Here is a 17,166-nt window from a genome sequence, read left to right on the forward strand (position 1 = left end):
TCAGGAGCACCTTTATATGAATTCTACTTTTAGATGTTATTTTGAGATGTTGGCAACCAATTCGACAGATTTCAAAGACTATGAGCTTCCAGAGTTTGATGTGTACCCAAGGTCTAAAGCAATTTGCAGTAGTTTTACTAGTTAAAAACAAAACAAAACAAAACAGAAAAACACTAGCAACAAACTTGTAATAAATGAGGGACCTGTTTCTTTGTTTTCTTTTTGCAGACTGGTATAGGGGATACCTCATAAAGCACAAAATGTTACAGGTAAGGTCACCTGGTTTTTATTTGTGTCAGTACTGGATGTCTTCATATGCCCCGCTATCCCATCTCAGCAGGTCTGTCCCACCATTGCTCCTCAGCAAAGGGAACTCATCCCTCCCTCCTGTGCCCTGTGCTCTCTGACCTCTGTGCCTTGGCACTCGCTGTGCCTTAGCTCCCTCCCGCTTTCCCCCATTCTTTAAGGTTCATCTCTGGTGCCATCTCCCTACGACTTTTCCTGATATGCCACTCAGTTATGATTTCTCCCTTCCTCGAGTCTCTGTGGAATTGTGCGTTATAAATTTGAAATTTATTCGACCACCTTCCTTTAGAGTTGTTCACAGCATTCAGTCATCTCCTCATCCGTATATCCAGGTCAACACAGAAAGGACAGGCCTGATTTCTACCTTTGAGGGGTTCTCTTGTTCTAACCTCACGTTTCACTATCGTCTCCATGAGAGCAGGCACTTGCTTTGCTTGTCTCATTTTCTCTCACAGCATCTAGCACAGTGACCAGATGTCCCCAGTATGCACATTGGTTGCATTTATGAAGGGATTTCCAAGTAATTGATAAACTTACCTTGTTAACTGAGCCAAATGTATGGAGCAAGGAAACAATAGAAGCTTCTTCCCTCTTCCCTGACATGCTGTGTCGGGAGGGATGGTCCTACTCTGCTCTCTCAAAGAACAATGGAATAAATACAGGCAGAATAGGTCTCAAATCGAACTAGCCCAAATGCACCTAGGAACATTGTTGCTTCAGGACCAGTTATTTCTGACCTTCCAGTTGTTCCTGACTGTGAAGGGTGACTGCTTTCTGGAATCGGGCAGGTGATGGGAGAAGCAGAGCTCCTCATCTCGCTTAAAGTCAGTGAGTGGTTTAGGTTGTCTTTCAAACGATACTCTTATAGCTCACCTGCAGGATGAGTGGCCATAATGGATTGGAGCATCCCTTGGGATCTAGGGCTGTTGTGAGATCTAGGGGTATTGTGGGATCTAGAGCAACTGATGGAGAACTGGAGGGAAAGCCAGAGCTAAACAAGTAGATTTAGAATCCAGCCCCTGTTCTATCTGGCTCTGGGTTTATTCCTTTAAAGTCTGAGGATTTTATAAGCCAGTAGCTTTTGGAAAAAAATTATAAAGACCTAGGGTCATTCATTTCTGTGGTGATATATCTTTTTATTTTATTTTGTTTTGTTTCCAACAGGGCATTTTTCCTAAGTCATTTATCCACATCAAGGAAGTGACAGTTGAGAAAAGAAGGTATTTGCCATTCTTCACCGGACTTGAGCCTCCAGTGGCTCATGGATGTCTCTGTCCTGTTTATTTTGAAAATCTGACTTGGCAGATCTGAGAGTTGCTCAGCTTATCTTCTTTGTGCCTGTGTATATTTGTGGGTCTCCTTTCCATCACTCAGTGGGAGATCTAATCCAAATTGATTCATGTTCAGATCTGACTCTGAGGGGGTATTAGTTTGGAAAATCAAACTTTTTGCTGGCAGCTACCTTAGAACTGTATTAAAGTAGATTAATCCTAAATAATGAGCCCACCCTAGCGAAGGAGGACATAACAAAGCAAGTCCCTTATATTTGCATAATGTAATTGGTGTGGCTGTTGGAGGCGTTTTAGTCTAATGTCAGGAAGGCCCCTGTTCCCAGCTGCAGCTTAATGCAAATTTGTTCGTGTTTTATCTTGTTAGCACCTGGGTCTCAATTTCACACCACTTTTTCTCCCACCTTAAATAGAAATACTGAGAACATCATTCCTGCAGAAATTCCTCTGGCACAAGAAGTGACAACGACACTTTGGGAATGGGGAAGCATCTGGAAACAACTCTATGTGGTGAGACTCAAAACTCTGCTCCCTGAGATGGAAGCTTCTTGCAATCTTCAGTTTGGTTCCAGTTTTCAGTTTAGCATTGAGTCAGGCAGGTGGAGGTGGCTTTGGTGACATAGCAGGGCGCACACTATTACGTATGAGGACCTCAAGGCCCAGAGAGGATCAGGGACTTTCTCAAAGCCACAGAGCTAGCTAGTGACAGAGCCATAATCAATGGAGTCTGCTGTGAACCTTCGGTGTTTAGTGCAGAAGTTGTCAAACTTGAGCGTGCATAAGAATCACCTTGAGAACTGTTAAAAATATAGCTTCCTCCCAAGGGGTTTAATAATCTGCATTCTAAATAAACTCGGATTTGATTTGCTAGTCTGCTGATAACACCTTGAGAAATACTGTTCTTATATTTTAACCAATGGCTATTGTCCTCAGATCTATGAAGAAGTTTTGACTTTGGAAAAACAAAGAATATGTTTTTGCATTTGTTTTCCCCGTTTTGAAGCAAATCTAATTTTAAATCCTCCTTTGATGCTCTAAAGATCCTAATGAAAGCAATTAGCTAAGCAAACCATTAAGCTGAGAGAGAAAATGTCAACCGAGGCTTACTGCATGTTTACTATGGCACTGTGCACACCTGCTGGTATATGCACAGGATTTGTAGACTTACCTTTCGTGGTCTTAAATGTTGACTCCCATGTGGACATTTCATAATATGAGGATGTCATCGGCACACTCAATTTTATATGTTTCTCAAAGTTTTTAGAAAAGTTTAGGTGGCAAATAGTATCCTGTGGCTAAAGAAAGTTTTTGTTCATCTCCACTACCCACCAATCTTTTTTTTTTTTTTTTTGAGATGGAGTCTCACTCTGTTGCCCAGGCTGGAGTACAGTGGCATGATCTTGGTTCACTGCAACCTCTGCCTCCTGGGTTCAAGTGATTCTCCTGCCTCAGCCTCCTGAATAGTTGGGATTACAGGCGCCTGCCACCATGCCCAGCTAATTTTTTGTATTTTTAGTAGAGATGGGGTTTCACCATGTTGGTCAGGCTGGCCTTGAACTCCTGACCTAAGGTGATCCACCCACCTCAGCCTCCCAAAGTGCTGAGATTACAGGCATAAGCCACCACGCCCGGCCCACTACCCCTTTTAAAACATCACCATCACATGTACCACTGAAGCTTGGCATTTTCCCTTAGGAAATCTTTGAATAGTAAGTCCATTTACTCTAGTCAGGAGATCCTTAAACATCTAGTACTTCGGTATCACATTCCTGATTCTTGCCGTATCTGCATACAACCTGTGTAATATTTGCTTAATACCTGCATTGGATCTCCTTTCAGTAAACTTGAATCTATAGACATAAAGAATGAGATAGCATGCTGCATCATTCCCGCAGTTCTTGATTCCCCATTAACAACTAGATGTCCCACAATTCAGTTCAATTCTGACTACCCAGGGTTAGCGCCAGACTCCATGGGTTTAAAGCCTCAATCCCACAAGATTGCTCTCACTTTAGATGCCAGTCGCAAGTCCTGGGTTCCCAGGCTACCTGAACTTCTGTTGGACTTGGCTATAAATTTAGGGATTGTCACTACCCCTCCCTGCCCGGTACCCCCTTTTTTCACTTCTGGTTTCATAATTTGTTAGAACAACTCAGAGAACTCAGGAAAGTGCTATACATATGATTACGGTTTTATTATAAAGGATGTAATTCAGGATCAGCCTTGTGGAACAGACACACAGGGCAAGGCACAGAGGGGCATAGGGCTTCCGTGTCCTCTCTCGGCATACCACCCTCCCGGCACATTGATGTGTTCACCTTCTGGGAAGCCCCTCAAATGTTATTGACCAAGAGTTTTAATCAGAGTTTCATTACACAGGCATGATTGATTAAATTATTGGCTATTGGTGCTTGAGCTCAATCCTTAGTCCCCCTCCCCTCCCAGAGGTTAGGGTGGGGCAGGTGGAGGGGAGTGGGGCTGTTAAGTTCCAACCCTCTAATCATGTGGTTGAGGGTTTGGTTCCTGGTTGGTTCCTCTGCAACCAGCCCCTCATCTTGAAGCTGTCTAGGGGCCCACCTAGAATCACCTCATTAGCATAAAATCAGGTATCATTGAAAGGGCATTGTTAGGAATAACAAAATACATTCTTATCACTCTGGATATTGCAAGAGTTTTAGGAGCACTGCTTCAAGAACCAAAGACAAAGACCAAGTGTGTATATATATATATATTTTTCTCTTTTTTTATTATACCACCCACACTTCCACAAATGGAAAGACAAAAGTACTTGGCACAATTAGAAGAACATTATTCAACTAAATACAATGAAAACAAGATAACATTATTTTTATTAAAAAAAAAATTTAGAGACAGGGTCTCGCTCTGTCACCCAGGCTGGACTGCAGTGGGGCCATCATAGTTCACTGCAGTTCTAAACTCCTGCGCTCAAGCGATCCTCCCACCTCACCCTCCGGAACATGCTTGCTATTGTACCTGTCAAAAGCTCTGAGTCCAAGACCTTTTCTTTCTCTTTGTTAGAAAAGACATTAACAATGTGTGAGAGGTGTTAGAGACATATTGCTATAAAACTGCAGCTTTCTCTTTCCCTTACACGGAAGGATGGAAATGAAGTGGACGAGAATCGCCCTAGGGGTCCATGTTGTTTGATCTTGTATCTTTGTACCATGAAGAGCCATCTTGCTTCCCATAGGTGGTACATACACATGCCACACTTTGGGGAATGCTGTCCTAGAAGCCGTCCTTTATCACCAGAGAAATGGCCCTGGCTCCCAGCCTCAAAGGGCCTGAGCTCTGGGACCTCCATTAGGGCAGATGTTCGTAGCATTCCTGTTCAATAAATATCTTTTTAGAGAAAGTCAGAAATCACTCATTCCTTAACCAAGAAGTGATTGGGATTTTTATTTTTGCTTCTGGGAAATCCCTGTGGCCCAAGGGGAATAAATATATCAATGACTAGGACCCCCACCTAATCCTTTTGTAGTGGGTAGGGGTGAGAGAGAGCCTCAGGCTGTGGCCCTTGACCACACTCACCTGACTTTGGCACAGCCTGCCAAATAGATGGTCATGCCCCTTTAACACAGGTGATTATGGGTTGTTTCTTGTCTCCTAGGCCAGCAAAAAGAAGCGTTTTCTCCAGGTGCAGTCCATGATGTACGATCTGATGGAGTGGAGGTCCCAGCTTCTCTCAGGAACCTTGCCCAAGGACGAGCTGAAGGAACTGAAGCAGAAAGTCACGTCCAAAATTGACTATGGCAACAAGTAACCTCTCTTTACTCTGCAAAGAGGTTTTCTTCCCCCAGCCATCCTCTTTCTTCCCTTTCTCTCTCCCCAGAAGCTTGGTTTCATTTTTAGATGCAAGTTTGTCACTTTCTGTTTGGGAGAAGGTTGTAACCAATGTGGCTGTGCTTGTGTGCTGTTGTTACCACCCCCAGAGAACCCAGGGACATGCAGGTGGAGAGAAGGCTTGTGCATAACACGGTGTTATTCCCAGGCTGAGAGATTTAGGACACTCATTTAACCTACTTCCGATGGACTAGAGAGCACAGTCATGCTAGTTCCCTTTCAGCTCAGTTGTCATTTCATCCCTGCATTTACAAAACTCTCCCTTAAATCCCAGTGTGAGACTTAATGTCTCTTCCCCCATCCTAAAGTATCCAACCCACACACCATCAGCTAACTCAAATGCACAATTACAAAAATGTTTCCTCAAAAGGGAAGAGAAGTAAAAATTGGTTGGGATTTGAATGCTATGAAGTTAAGGAGAAAATGAACCAATTATTTGAGGTGGGACAACCCACTGATAATAACATCATAAGTAACTCTTAATCAGAGCTCATCGTACGCCAGGCTTGGAGCTAAGTGTTTTACAGGCATTGTCTCATTTAATTCTTATAATAACTCTATGGGGTATGCAGTTTGATTATTCCCACTTTTTTCAGATAAAGAAACATGGTTTTCAGTGGGGTAGGTAACTTGTCCAGAGTCGCGCAGCTAGTAAATGATAGAACCTGAACTTAGACCCAGGCGGTCTGGCTTTAGGGTCCATGGGCCTCACCACTCTGCTACTTGGATAGCATTTGAGAACTATAAGGACCTTCCCTCCCTCCTGATCTTTTGAATGGCCTCCAAACATTCTGTTCATTTGTTCATTCATTCCAACCACAAACATGTATTGAGCACTTGTAGTCGGCTGGATTTCCTGCTAGGTATTGGGGCTGTAGAAATAAAAGTCCCTGTCCACTAAAGGGTCACAGTTCCAATTAGGAGTAAGCCACAAGTAAACTGCTGATATGTACTGTGATAAGTTCGATAGCTCAGGAAGCAAGAGTTACTTTTAATGAGCCTTAGAGAAGGAAGCCAAGGAAGACTTCCTGAAGGAAGTGACCCCTCAGCTGAAGTTTGAAGGATAAAGAGATATTAAGCAGGCTAAAAAAAGAAGGAGGGTCAGGGGCTCATGAGAGAGCATGGCATACTCAAGGAACTGCAAAGTGGGTCTGAAGGCTGGAACACAGGGCCTGAGGGGGAAGTAAAAAGCCCGTTTAATGGGAATAGAAAGAAGTTTCCCCAGCATCCAGGCCAGGCTTTCTTGCCCTGCCATAAGCACTAGGAGGAGGATTTGGAGAGGAAAGTCAGTGGCTCCAACTTACAGCCGGTCTCCATCCCAGGAACACAGTCCCTCTGCTGGTGCCCCAATTGGCATCTGGCAAGTGTGTCCAAATCTGCTTATAAAGCATATCATCCTAAAGTGACAGGAAGGGTTTGCTCCGCAGCTGCTACTGCCATTGGTTCCATGATGTCTTTAGCTGAGCACAGTTGCAGCTGAGTGTATGGGAATTGAGGGCTGCTTTACAATGACATCTATGACCTTCAAATGTTGTTTTCTCAATGGGGGCTCCTGAGAAGAAGGACCAGGAATGGAAGAAGTGGTCACCACTCACAGGAAGCCTTCCCTGATTTTCCACTACCCGCCTTGGGCCAGGGTAGGTGCTCTTGAAGGCCCTGAGCAGTAATTGCCTCCTTTTTGGCCCGGCTTCCCTCTTATTGTGGAAGATCTTATAGGATGTTGACTGTCTAAATCACCTCTATGCGTGTGCCTGGAACAAGGTCTGCACATAGTAGGTGCTTAGTGAGTGATAACTGAGTGAATGGGCAAATGGTGGTGATGGGAGAAAAAGGAGAAAGAGGGTCCTCCCTAAACCAGCCCCTCCTCTGCAGCATCCTCTGAACTATAGCCCCGTGCTTTTAGTTCTGTCAGTTTCCTTTGGGGAAGTGAGAGATGCCCCGTGGCACAGACTGAGACCTCAAGCTCAGGGCCCCTTATCTACCTGACTACTTCAGCTTCAAGTGAGAGAGTTGGGCATCTTATCACTGGCCTGATAGTTTAGGTGCTCAGAGCTCTGGTATGGGATGGGCAGCTGCCCCAAATCCAGGAGGCCCAGCGTCTGGGCCAAGCATCAGGATCAGCCTGGGAACGCCCACCTCCAACCTCCAGCAGCTGGGAGAGTGGGTGGGAGTGGCACAAAGTGGAACTGAACTTTGGAGGAGTGATCAGAATGAGCTCATTTCTTCTCTCATTCATTCCGTTCCTTCATTTAGAATATCAAACTTTCTTTGCACACCTGGTAGGTCCCAAGGGTACAGGGTACAGATGCATACACAATACAGCCTCTGTTTTTAACAACAATCAAAGAGCAAGCAATGAGAACTAATGATAACTTCTGGAGTGCTCACTATATACCAGGCACCGTTTAAAGCACTTTCCATATATTAACTCTGTGAAGTCTCACAACAACTTTATGAGGTAGGCACTATTCTCACCCTGTTTCTCAGGTGAGGAAGTGAGGCTCAAGAGTGATTAGGTGTGTGATCTGAGAAACCAACATAGATGCTTCTTTATCAACTAAGGTGGACCGTAAGGTTAAGGAAACAACAGCTACCTATGGGTCAGGTTGAGCGTTCAGGGGAGCTGGCATGGCAACTCCCTAAATTCCTACAGCTACAAGAAAAACACACTGTTGCCAAACTCCCTAACAATAGGAGCTATCAGGCCAATTATCAGACCCCTCCTAACTCTGATTTACATCCACACCACTGTAACTCTAAGTGGACAGAGGACTGGCCTGCTAAACATTCTTTTTTTTGATAAAGAACTGCAAACCTTAAGTCAGTTTCAGCCAGCTTAAGCCTGCCTACAAACTGTGTCCAGTAGTTCACCTTTTGATGTAAAGTGCCAAGTTTCACCTTATTTTAATAATAAACCCCACCCCAGAGTGAACACGGGATGTATGTTACATACATGTTTACCCATTGTGCATGCTCTTGTCTCCATAAATATGTGTAATTTTTCCCCTAAACCTGCTGAATATGTATGATGCTGGCCCTGTGAGGCATAAAACCCAACATGTCCTTTCCCTCTTCAAAGGGAGAGCACCTTCCAGACATGCCAGAGACTGTCTCTTCAAAGTTTGCAAACCGATGTAACCAGTAAGGTTCTCCTTTTGTAATGAAGCGCAGGCTCTGCTGCTCACTGCTTGGAAAGCCAGTAACAGGGACAAACTGCATTGTAAGGAAAGTGACTTTATTTCCAAAGCCAGCCGTGGGGAAACATACAGGCTCACCCCTCTAGAAACCACTTCAGAACTCTGGGCTGAGGGCAGGAGTTTCAAAAAGGGAAGCTGGATGTGGGAGGCATGCAGGAGCTGTGCAGGGTGCAGGGGCTGTGTGTCTTGCCCTGATGCCAGTCTTGAGTTACGGTCCACCTGGAGCATAGGCTGGTGCCATCTTGACAGTGGCCAGGCTGTAGATGATCCATCTTGAGGCAGTCTTTAAGTGGGGGAGGATTCTGTAGCTGCGCTCTCATGCCTGGTTTGTTTTAAATTAGCCCCTGGAATTTCTTAACAAGCGTAGAGTTAAGTAAATATGCATGGAGTAAGAGAGTACATGTTAGAAGAGAGAAGAGAATGGAGCTTCAAACTATGTTTCAAGGCTATACTTTAAGACTAAGAAAAAAAGGTTTCTATAGTTTTTCTCAAGGTTACATCTTGAGTCTTGAGAAAAGCTTTTTTTTTATTTTTCTTTTTTGAGACAGAGTCTCCATCTGTTGCCCAGGCTGGAGTGCAGAGTGCACTGCAATCTCTGCCTCCCGGGTTCAAGTGATTCTCCTGCCTCAGCCTCCCAAGTAGCTGGGACTACAGGCACACGTCGCCACACCTGGCTCATTTTTGTATTTTTAGTAAAGAGGGGGTTTCACCACATTGGCCAGGCTGGTCTTGAACTCCTGACCTTGTGATCCACCGGCCATGGCCTCCAAAAGTGCTAGGATTACAGTCATGAGCCACCGAGCCTGGCCAAGAAAAAAGTTTTAAAATGCATTTTGAAGCTGAGCTCCTCAGTTACACTTTCTACTGTTTAGCTATCCTGGTGGTCTTTTGAACGGCAGGTGATTTTGCTCAAGATGCAGTGGAATTTGAACTGATAATGTGGCTCCAGAGTTCAAGTGCTTAACTGCTGTATTCTACTGCCTTCCATGAGCCATGTGAGTTAATAAGGGAGGCAGAGAAGTAAGCAGCCACTTTCAGTCAGAAGTCATACACATTAGGAGTGCAGGAAGCATGGGCAAGAAGGTTGGAGGACGTGGGGGTGGGAATCAGGGTGGGGATGACAACCACTCTGAATCTAACTAGACCAGCAGGAATTATTAGGTGAAATGAAGAGAAACTCAGAGGGAGAGAATGTGGGAGATGAGAGGTTGACATGACCGTGGAGAGGGAGACATGGGTGGACTGGGGCTGGAACCTTGAGGATTTTAGCACCAACTGAGTCTGGATTTGTCCAGACAGCAATGGGGAGGCATCACAGATTTTTAGGCTGGCATATGCAGTGGTGCAATCACAGCACACTGCAGTCTCCATCTCCTGGGCTCAAGTGATCCTCCCACCTCAGCCTCCCCAGGAGCTGGAACTACAGGTGTGTGCCACCATGCCCAGCTGATTTTACCTTTTTTTGAAAATTTTATTATAAATGCATACAGTGGGGCCTTTTCCCCCTAACCTCATCTTGGCTTCATTTTATCACTTCCTTGAACAGAAGAGAGCACTGGGGTTACATCCTGATGAGAGAATGCCTAAATGTTCTGCTCCCCAAAATGCATGGTGGCTGCATTCAGAGGCTGTGGAGGACAGCCTCTCCTGCCCCTGGGCCACGAGAGTCCTGTCAATCCTACCGAAGCTCCCAAAGTTCCAAGTGGTTTTGAGAGGTGACAGCGTGCTGGCAGTCCTCACAGCCCTCACTTGCTCTCGGTGCCTCCTCTGCCTGGGCTCCCACTTTGGCGGCACTTGGGAAGCCCTTCAGCCCACCACTGCACTGTGGGGCCCCTTTCTGGGCTGGCCAAGGCGGGAGCCGGCTCCTTCAGCTTGCGGGGAGGTGTGGAGGGAGAGGCGCAAGCGAGAGCCGAGGCTGCGTGCGGCGCTTGCGGGCCGGCTGGAGTTCCCGGTGGGCGTGGGCTCGGCAGGCCCTGCACTCGGAACACCCGGCCGGCCCTGCCGGCCCCGGGCAGTAAGGGACTTAGCACCCAGGCCCGTGGCTGCAGAGGGTGTACTGGGTCCCCCAGCAGTGCCAGCCCACTGGCGCTGCGCTGGATTTCTCGCCAGGCCTTGGCTGCCTTCCTGCGGCGCAGGGCTCGAGACCTGCAGCCCACCATGCCCAAGCCTCCCACCCCTCCATGGGCTCCTGTGCCGCCCAAGCCTCCCCGACGAGCGCCGCCCCCTGCTTCACGGTGCCCAGTCCCATCGACCACCCAAGGGCTGAGGAGTGCGAGCCCATGGCAAGGGACTGGCAGGCAGCTCCGCCTGCAGCCCCAGCGCAGGATCCACTGGGTGAAGCCAGCTGGGCTCCTGAGTCTGGTGGAGATGTGGGAAACCTTTATGTCTAGCTCACGGATTGTAAACACACCAATCAGCACCCTGTGTCTAGCTCGAGTGCACCAATCGACACTGTATCTAGCTGCTCTGGTGGAGATGTGGCGAACCTTTATGTCTAGCTCATGGATTGTAAACACACCAATCGGCACTCTGTATCTAGTTCAAGGTGTGTGAACACACCAATCAGCGCCCTGTCAAAACAGACCACTCGGCTCTACCAATCAGCAGGACGTGGGTGGGGCTAGATAAGAGAATAAAAGCAGGCTGCCCGAGCCAGCAGCGGCAACCCACTCGGGTCCCCTTCCACACTGTGGAAGCTTTGTTGTTTCGCTCTTTGCAATAAATCTTGCTACTGCTCACTCTTTGGATCCACGCTGCTTTTAAGAGCTGTAACACTCACCGAGAGGGTCCGCGGCTTCATTCTTGAAGTCAGTGAGACCAAGAACCCACCAATTCCGGACACAATTTTGATGTCCAAGGAGTGAGGAATCCTCAAATGACTTCTCCACATCCCAAGATAGCCGGACCTAGGAAAATGTTTTATTCATGTATTTTAGAACCAAATCCACTTTGATAAATTTTGAGGAGAAACAGCCAGAGAGATCTTGGCATTAAATTATGTATCGGCGATGCTCCATCTTTTCCAAGGTCAGGAGAGCCTCTGCTAAGCATTAGCCGAATGTGTTTCTTCCCCCTTAGCATTGCCGTTGGGCGGCATGGCCGTGTACCGTCATGAGTCATATCAAGTTGGGAGTTAATTTCCTAATGAATGTGGACAAATGGGTGAACCTTGGCTCACTTCTGACTGCGTTTGGACAAGATGAGGGATGCACCTCTCAATTCCATTCTCTGATAGAGATGAAGACTTAGTCTCCTTCATTTGTCCTTGCTACCCTTCCAGAATCTGGTATTTAGTAGTGGCAACCAAGCAGGACTATGGTTGGCCTTCTCAGAATCCATCAGCCCCACCTCTTCCTACCTTCTTTGTATGAACAACTGAGGCTCTTCATCTCAATACCAAGTGCAAAAGCAGTTTCGAGTTACGGTTTCTGCAAACATACCCTACCCCACCCCGCAACCCATACACTGCTCCTAAGCTCCTCCTATCTATTATAGTAAGCATACTAGAGAGGTTATGAGTGTGGACAAAGATGTATTCTTAGTTTTTACTAGCTATATGATCTTGAGCAAATTAATCAGTCCTCATATCCTCAGTCTTTTCTTCATTTGTAAAATGGGGTTATTGATAGTACCTCCTTCATAGGGTTGTTATGAGAATTAAATGGATTAATTTTATTAATTAATCTGTGGGTAACAGTCAATATGTCTGAGATTGTTTTTCCCCAACCACTATTTTCAAATTTTTATTGAGTAATATATAAATACCTCCTCTGTGTATATATTTAAAAAGAGGCTAGGTACGGTAGTAGCTGGGCATGGTGGCATGCGCCTGTAGTCCCAGCTGCTCAGGAAGCTGAGGTGGGAGGATTGCTTGAGCCCAAGAGTTCAAGGCTGTGGGAAGCTATGATCGCACCACTGTACCCCAGCCGGGAAGACAGAGCAAGACCCTGACAAATGAAAAAAAAATTAAATAAATTGATACAAGGCACATGTAACCTTTGACCCCTTTACTCCTCCAGCCCTAGGCCCCTACCTGTCCCCACTGATAAGCTGTGTTGGTAGTTTGGTCCTTTTTTCATTCAGAGCTTTCTCTCATACATAAGTTTATTCTTATACATGAACCCAGATAACATATCTGGCCTATTTTTTATTTGTTTTATTGTTATTTATTTATAAAGATAAATATTGTATGCACACTATATGCATCTTTCCATGCTTGATTTTTGCACTGAAATATGTTATTAAACATAACCAAACTATATAATATTTTTAAAGCTCTGCTATGTGGTATTCCATTATAGATAGATCATTGTTGATTTAGCCATTTCTCTTTTAGTAGACCTTTTTTTTTTTTTCTGAGATGGAGTCTCACTCTGTTACCCAGGCTGGAGTGCAATGGTGCAATCTCGGCTCACTGCAACTTCCGCCTCCCGGGTTCAAGCAATTCTACTGTCTCAGCCTCCCAAGTAGCTGGGATTACAGGAGCTCACCACCATGCCTGGCTAATTTTTGTATTTTTAGTAGAGACAGGGTTTCACCATCTTGGCCAGGCTAGTCTTGAACTCCTGACCTCAGGTGATCCACCCGCTTTGGCCTCCCAAAGTGCTGGGATTACAGGCATGAGTCACCGTGCCCAGCTGACATTTTGTTTTTTCTTTTTTTAATACTTGCTGATGTGAACAAGTCTGCAACACATCCTAGTTCAAGTGTTGGGTGTTTCAGTTTAAGACTGTGGAAGATACACCTTTTTAAAAAATTGAATGCACACTACTACAGTACCTTCTAAAGGGGGTCTACTATACCAATATGTGCTCACTAGCAGTGTCCCAGGCTATCAGTGTAGAGCTCTTCTATGTGACTATATGATCCCCAGAAATCAGTTGAACTTTCTGGTAAAAAGCTTCTCACCAGTGACCTAAAGTTCTCCCCTGATTTATCTTCACCTCCAGTTTTTGCTTTACAGAATCCTTGAGCTCGATTTGATTGTCAGAGATGAAGATGGAAATATCTTGGACCCTGATAATACCAGTGTCATCAGCTTGTTCCATGCACATAAGGAAGCAACTGGTAAAATCACAGAGCGTATCAAAGAAGAAATGGTGAGCTTTACTAACTAGGCTTTGATCAAGCGATACAATCATTTAGCACATCGTAAACTTAAAATAATGGGCTAATTAACCAGACTGTGTATTATTCAAGGGGCATCTGTCTATGACCTGAGATGATCAGCAACCACATGTGTTTAACTGTGGTTTTGTACTCAAATCTGTAATTCATTCAACATCCATCTCACAGGTAGTTAAATGGCAGGGAAGTTTCTTGATCTCTTGGAGCTTGTAGATTCCAGAAGGGGAAGAGAAGAAAGGCGATAAAAAAGTAAATAAATAAGTGAAAATATTAATTCCAGATGAGTGTATAAAAGGCAATGAACCAGGTTATGTGAATCAAAGTGACTCAGGAGCTATGTTAAAAAAGCTCTGCCAGGAGAGGCCTCTCTCAAGAGGGATATTTGAGCTGACACCTGAATCATGTGAAGGCACCAGGCCTAGGACGATCTGGGACAGGGGTTCCAGGCAGAGGGCACAGCAGGTGCAAAGGCCCTGAGGTAGGACTGCATTCTGACTATTCAAGGAGTAGGAAAGCCAAACAAGGATGAGGTGTGGTGAACACTAGGGGAGTTTAGGCAATGATTTGCAGAGGCAGGTAGGTGGAGCCAGATCTCAAAGGGCCTGAGGGGTTTTGGAAAAGAGTTGTGACGTTATTCCCACTGATGGGAAATCAGTGAAAGATTTCAAGGAAAGGTTAACAGTCTGACTTTTATTTTAAAAAATTATTTTAGCTACTCTGTGTTATTCTAAAGCAATTTTGTTTTTAGATTTATTAAGATATAATTTTCATACAGTACATTTCACTCATTTTAAATTACTCTTTAATGAATTGTAATAGTATATTGTGTTGGATAAACGTCATGACAATCAAGATAAAGAACAGTTCCATCACCCTAAAAATTTCTTTGTGCTCCTTCTCCAGCCCCAAGCCCTGTGCAACCCCTAATTTCCTGTCACTGTAGATTTGCCTTTTCTAGAGTTTCATATAAATGGAATCATGTGGTATTAATTTTCTGTTTGACTTTTACTCAGCTTGATGTTTTTGAGGTTTATGTTGTTGTGCATATTAACATTTTGGTCCTTTTTATTACTGAGTCAGTATACCACTGACCAGTTACCAATGGTATATAGCATTGACCAATTATTGGGCATTTGGGTAAGTTTTCAGTTCAGAGCTATTATACTAATGCAACTATGAACATTTGGAAACAAATCCTTGTGTGGACATGTTTTAATTCCTTTTGGGCAATACTTAGCAGTGGGATTGCTGGATCATGTGATAAGTGTATATATAACTTTTTAAGGTATTGCCATGCTATTTCTCAAAATGGTTGTACAATTTTTTTTGTTTTTTTGAGACAGGGTGTCTCACTCTATCATCCAGGCTAGAGTATAATGGTGTGATCATGGCTTACTGCAGCTTTGACCCCCTGGGCTGAGGTGATTGTTCTACCTCAGCCTCCCAAGTAGCTGGGATCACAGGTGCATGCCAACATGCCTGGCTAATTTTTTTTATTTTCTGTAGAGATGGGCTTTCACTGTGTTGCCCAGGCTGATCTTGAATTCCTGGGCTCAAATGGTCAGCTCATCTCAGCCTTCCAAACTGCTGAGATTACAGGTGTGAGCCACCATGCCAGCCTAATTTTGCATTTCTACCAGCAATATATGAGAGCTTTAGTTGCTCTTCATCCTCGTCAACACTTGATATTATCAGACTTTTTAACTTAGCCATTCTAGTGGTTGAGTAGTTGTATCTCATTGTAGTTTTAATTTTCATTTTTTTTATTAGTAGTAATGTTGAGTATCTCTTCATGTGCTTCCTGTCATTTCCACTTGTATTTTCTCTTGAGAAGTGTCTGGTCAAACATTTTACCCATTTTAATTGGGTTATTTTCCTCATAATTAGTTGTAAGAGTTATTTGTATGTTCTAGATAGAAATTCTTTGTCAGATATGTTTTGCAAGTTTCTCCAAATCTGTACCTAGATGTTGCATCTTTCAAAGGGCAAAAGTTTATAGTTTTGAAAAAATCCATTTAAGCAATATTTTTCTTTTATAGTTTTTGCTTTTTATGACACTAACTTTATGAAGAAGTCTGGGTCAGTGGTGACATTTCCCAAGATAGAAAAATACAGGCCAAGAGAGTCAAAGTGAATTGATTCAGGTTACAGAAGCTTTTGATGGCAGGGTGGATGGAATGCCCAAAACTTTAGGCTTGAACCCGATATCCTTGACTATCTTTCTGTTGCTCTAAGTGGTGTTGGCTAATTTTCTCTATCTTCTTTCCTTCTTCCTTCTGCCTTTCAGTCAAAAAACCAGCCAGATTATGGAACGTGTTCCCGGATCTCCTCATCCCCCACCCATAGCCTCTATGTGTTTGTGAGAAACTTTGTGTGCAGAATTGGGGAAGATGCTGAGCTCTTCATGTCTCTCTATGACCCCAACAAGCAAATGGTCATAAGGTAGGTGTGTCCAGGGTTGCCCTGCTTCTCTGGCTATGGGAAGCAGTGCACAGAGCATCTTTTCTTTCCATCCTCACTTGTGGAGCAATCTCCACCTGGAAAAGAGACTGCGCCTGAGTGAGAATGTGGAAATAACTTCTTTGGAGGTTGTAGGAGTCAAGTGGAAGTGTTATTTACCACCAGTTTTTTCCCCACAGTGGAGTTTATGGTTGTAGGGTTTTGTAAAATAGATTTTGATTGCCAGAAAACAGTCAGAAATAACAAGATTCAGACAAGTAGCATTGGCTAGAATAAAAATATGTACTTCTTTTTTGTTTTGAGACAGGGTCTCACTCTGCTAGCCCAGGCTGGAGTGCATGGGTGCAATCACGGCTCGCTGTAGCCTTGAACTCCTGGGCTCAAGTGGTTCTCCCACCTCAGCCTCCTGAGTAGCTGGGACTATAGGCATGTGCTACCACACCCAGTTAATTTTTAATTTTTTGTAGAGGCAGGGTCTTCCTGCATTGTCCAGTCTGGTGTCAAACTCTTGGCTTTGAGTGATCCTCCCACCTTGGCTTCCCAAAGTGCTGGGATTATAGGGGTGAGCCACTGCTCTCTGCCAATATCTACTTTCAAAATAGGAGCTAACAAATGAATGCTCCAAATCCTCTGTAGCAGCAATAGGTTAAGGGTATAGGCTCTGAGATCTGTCTGGGTTCACATCTAGGCCCCAGCCTTTACTCTTTCTTAATGTGGGGCAGGTTGTTAATGTTTCTTAAGCCTGAGTTTCCCATCTGCACAATGTGAGTGCTGACCTCACAGGGTCATTTCCTTCAGGCTTTAATGAGAAAGAGCTTGTGATGCACAAGGCCTGGCACATGTTGCCTGTAATGCAAGGGGCAGTGGCTGTTATTATTACTACTTTAATAAGTTGTTCTTGGGAATGGAGGAAGTGAGGGAAC

General features: G+C 44.6%; 1 protein-coding gene across 2 annotated transcripts in view; it reads left to right on the forward strand.

Annotated features, from left to right (window-relative positions):
* The window catches only part of DOCK2 (dedicator of cytokinesis 2), a 448,549-nt gene that overhangs the window by 31,055 nt on the left and 400,328 nt on the right, over positions 1–17,166 (forward strand). For both annotated transcript variants that reach the window (XM_032158599.2, XM_032158600.2), the window contains exons 3-8: positions 229–269; positions 1,471–1,526; positions 2,009–2,105; positions 5,227–5,375; positions 13,620–13,755; positions 16,071–16,225. In XM_032158599.2, coding sequence (XP_032014490.1) covers positions 229–269; positions 1,471–1,526; positions 2,009–2,105; positions 5,227–5,375; positions 13,620–13,755; positions 16,071–16,225 — 634 coding nt within the window. The remainder of the gene's footprint in view (positions 1–228; positions 270–1,470; positions 1,527–2,008; positions 2,106–5,226; positions 5,376–13,619; positions 13,756–16,070; positions 16,226–17,166) is intronic.

This window comes from Hylobates moloch, unplaced genomic scaffold (assembly GCF_009828535.3).
Source record: "Hylobates moloch isolate HMO894 unplaced genomic scaffold, HMol_V3 SCAFFOLD_6, whole genome shotgun sequence".
In the NCBI taxonomy this organism is placed as follows: Eukaryota; Metazoa; Chordata; class Mammalia; order Primates; family Hylobatidae; genus Hylobates; species Hylobates moloch.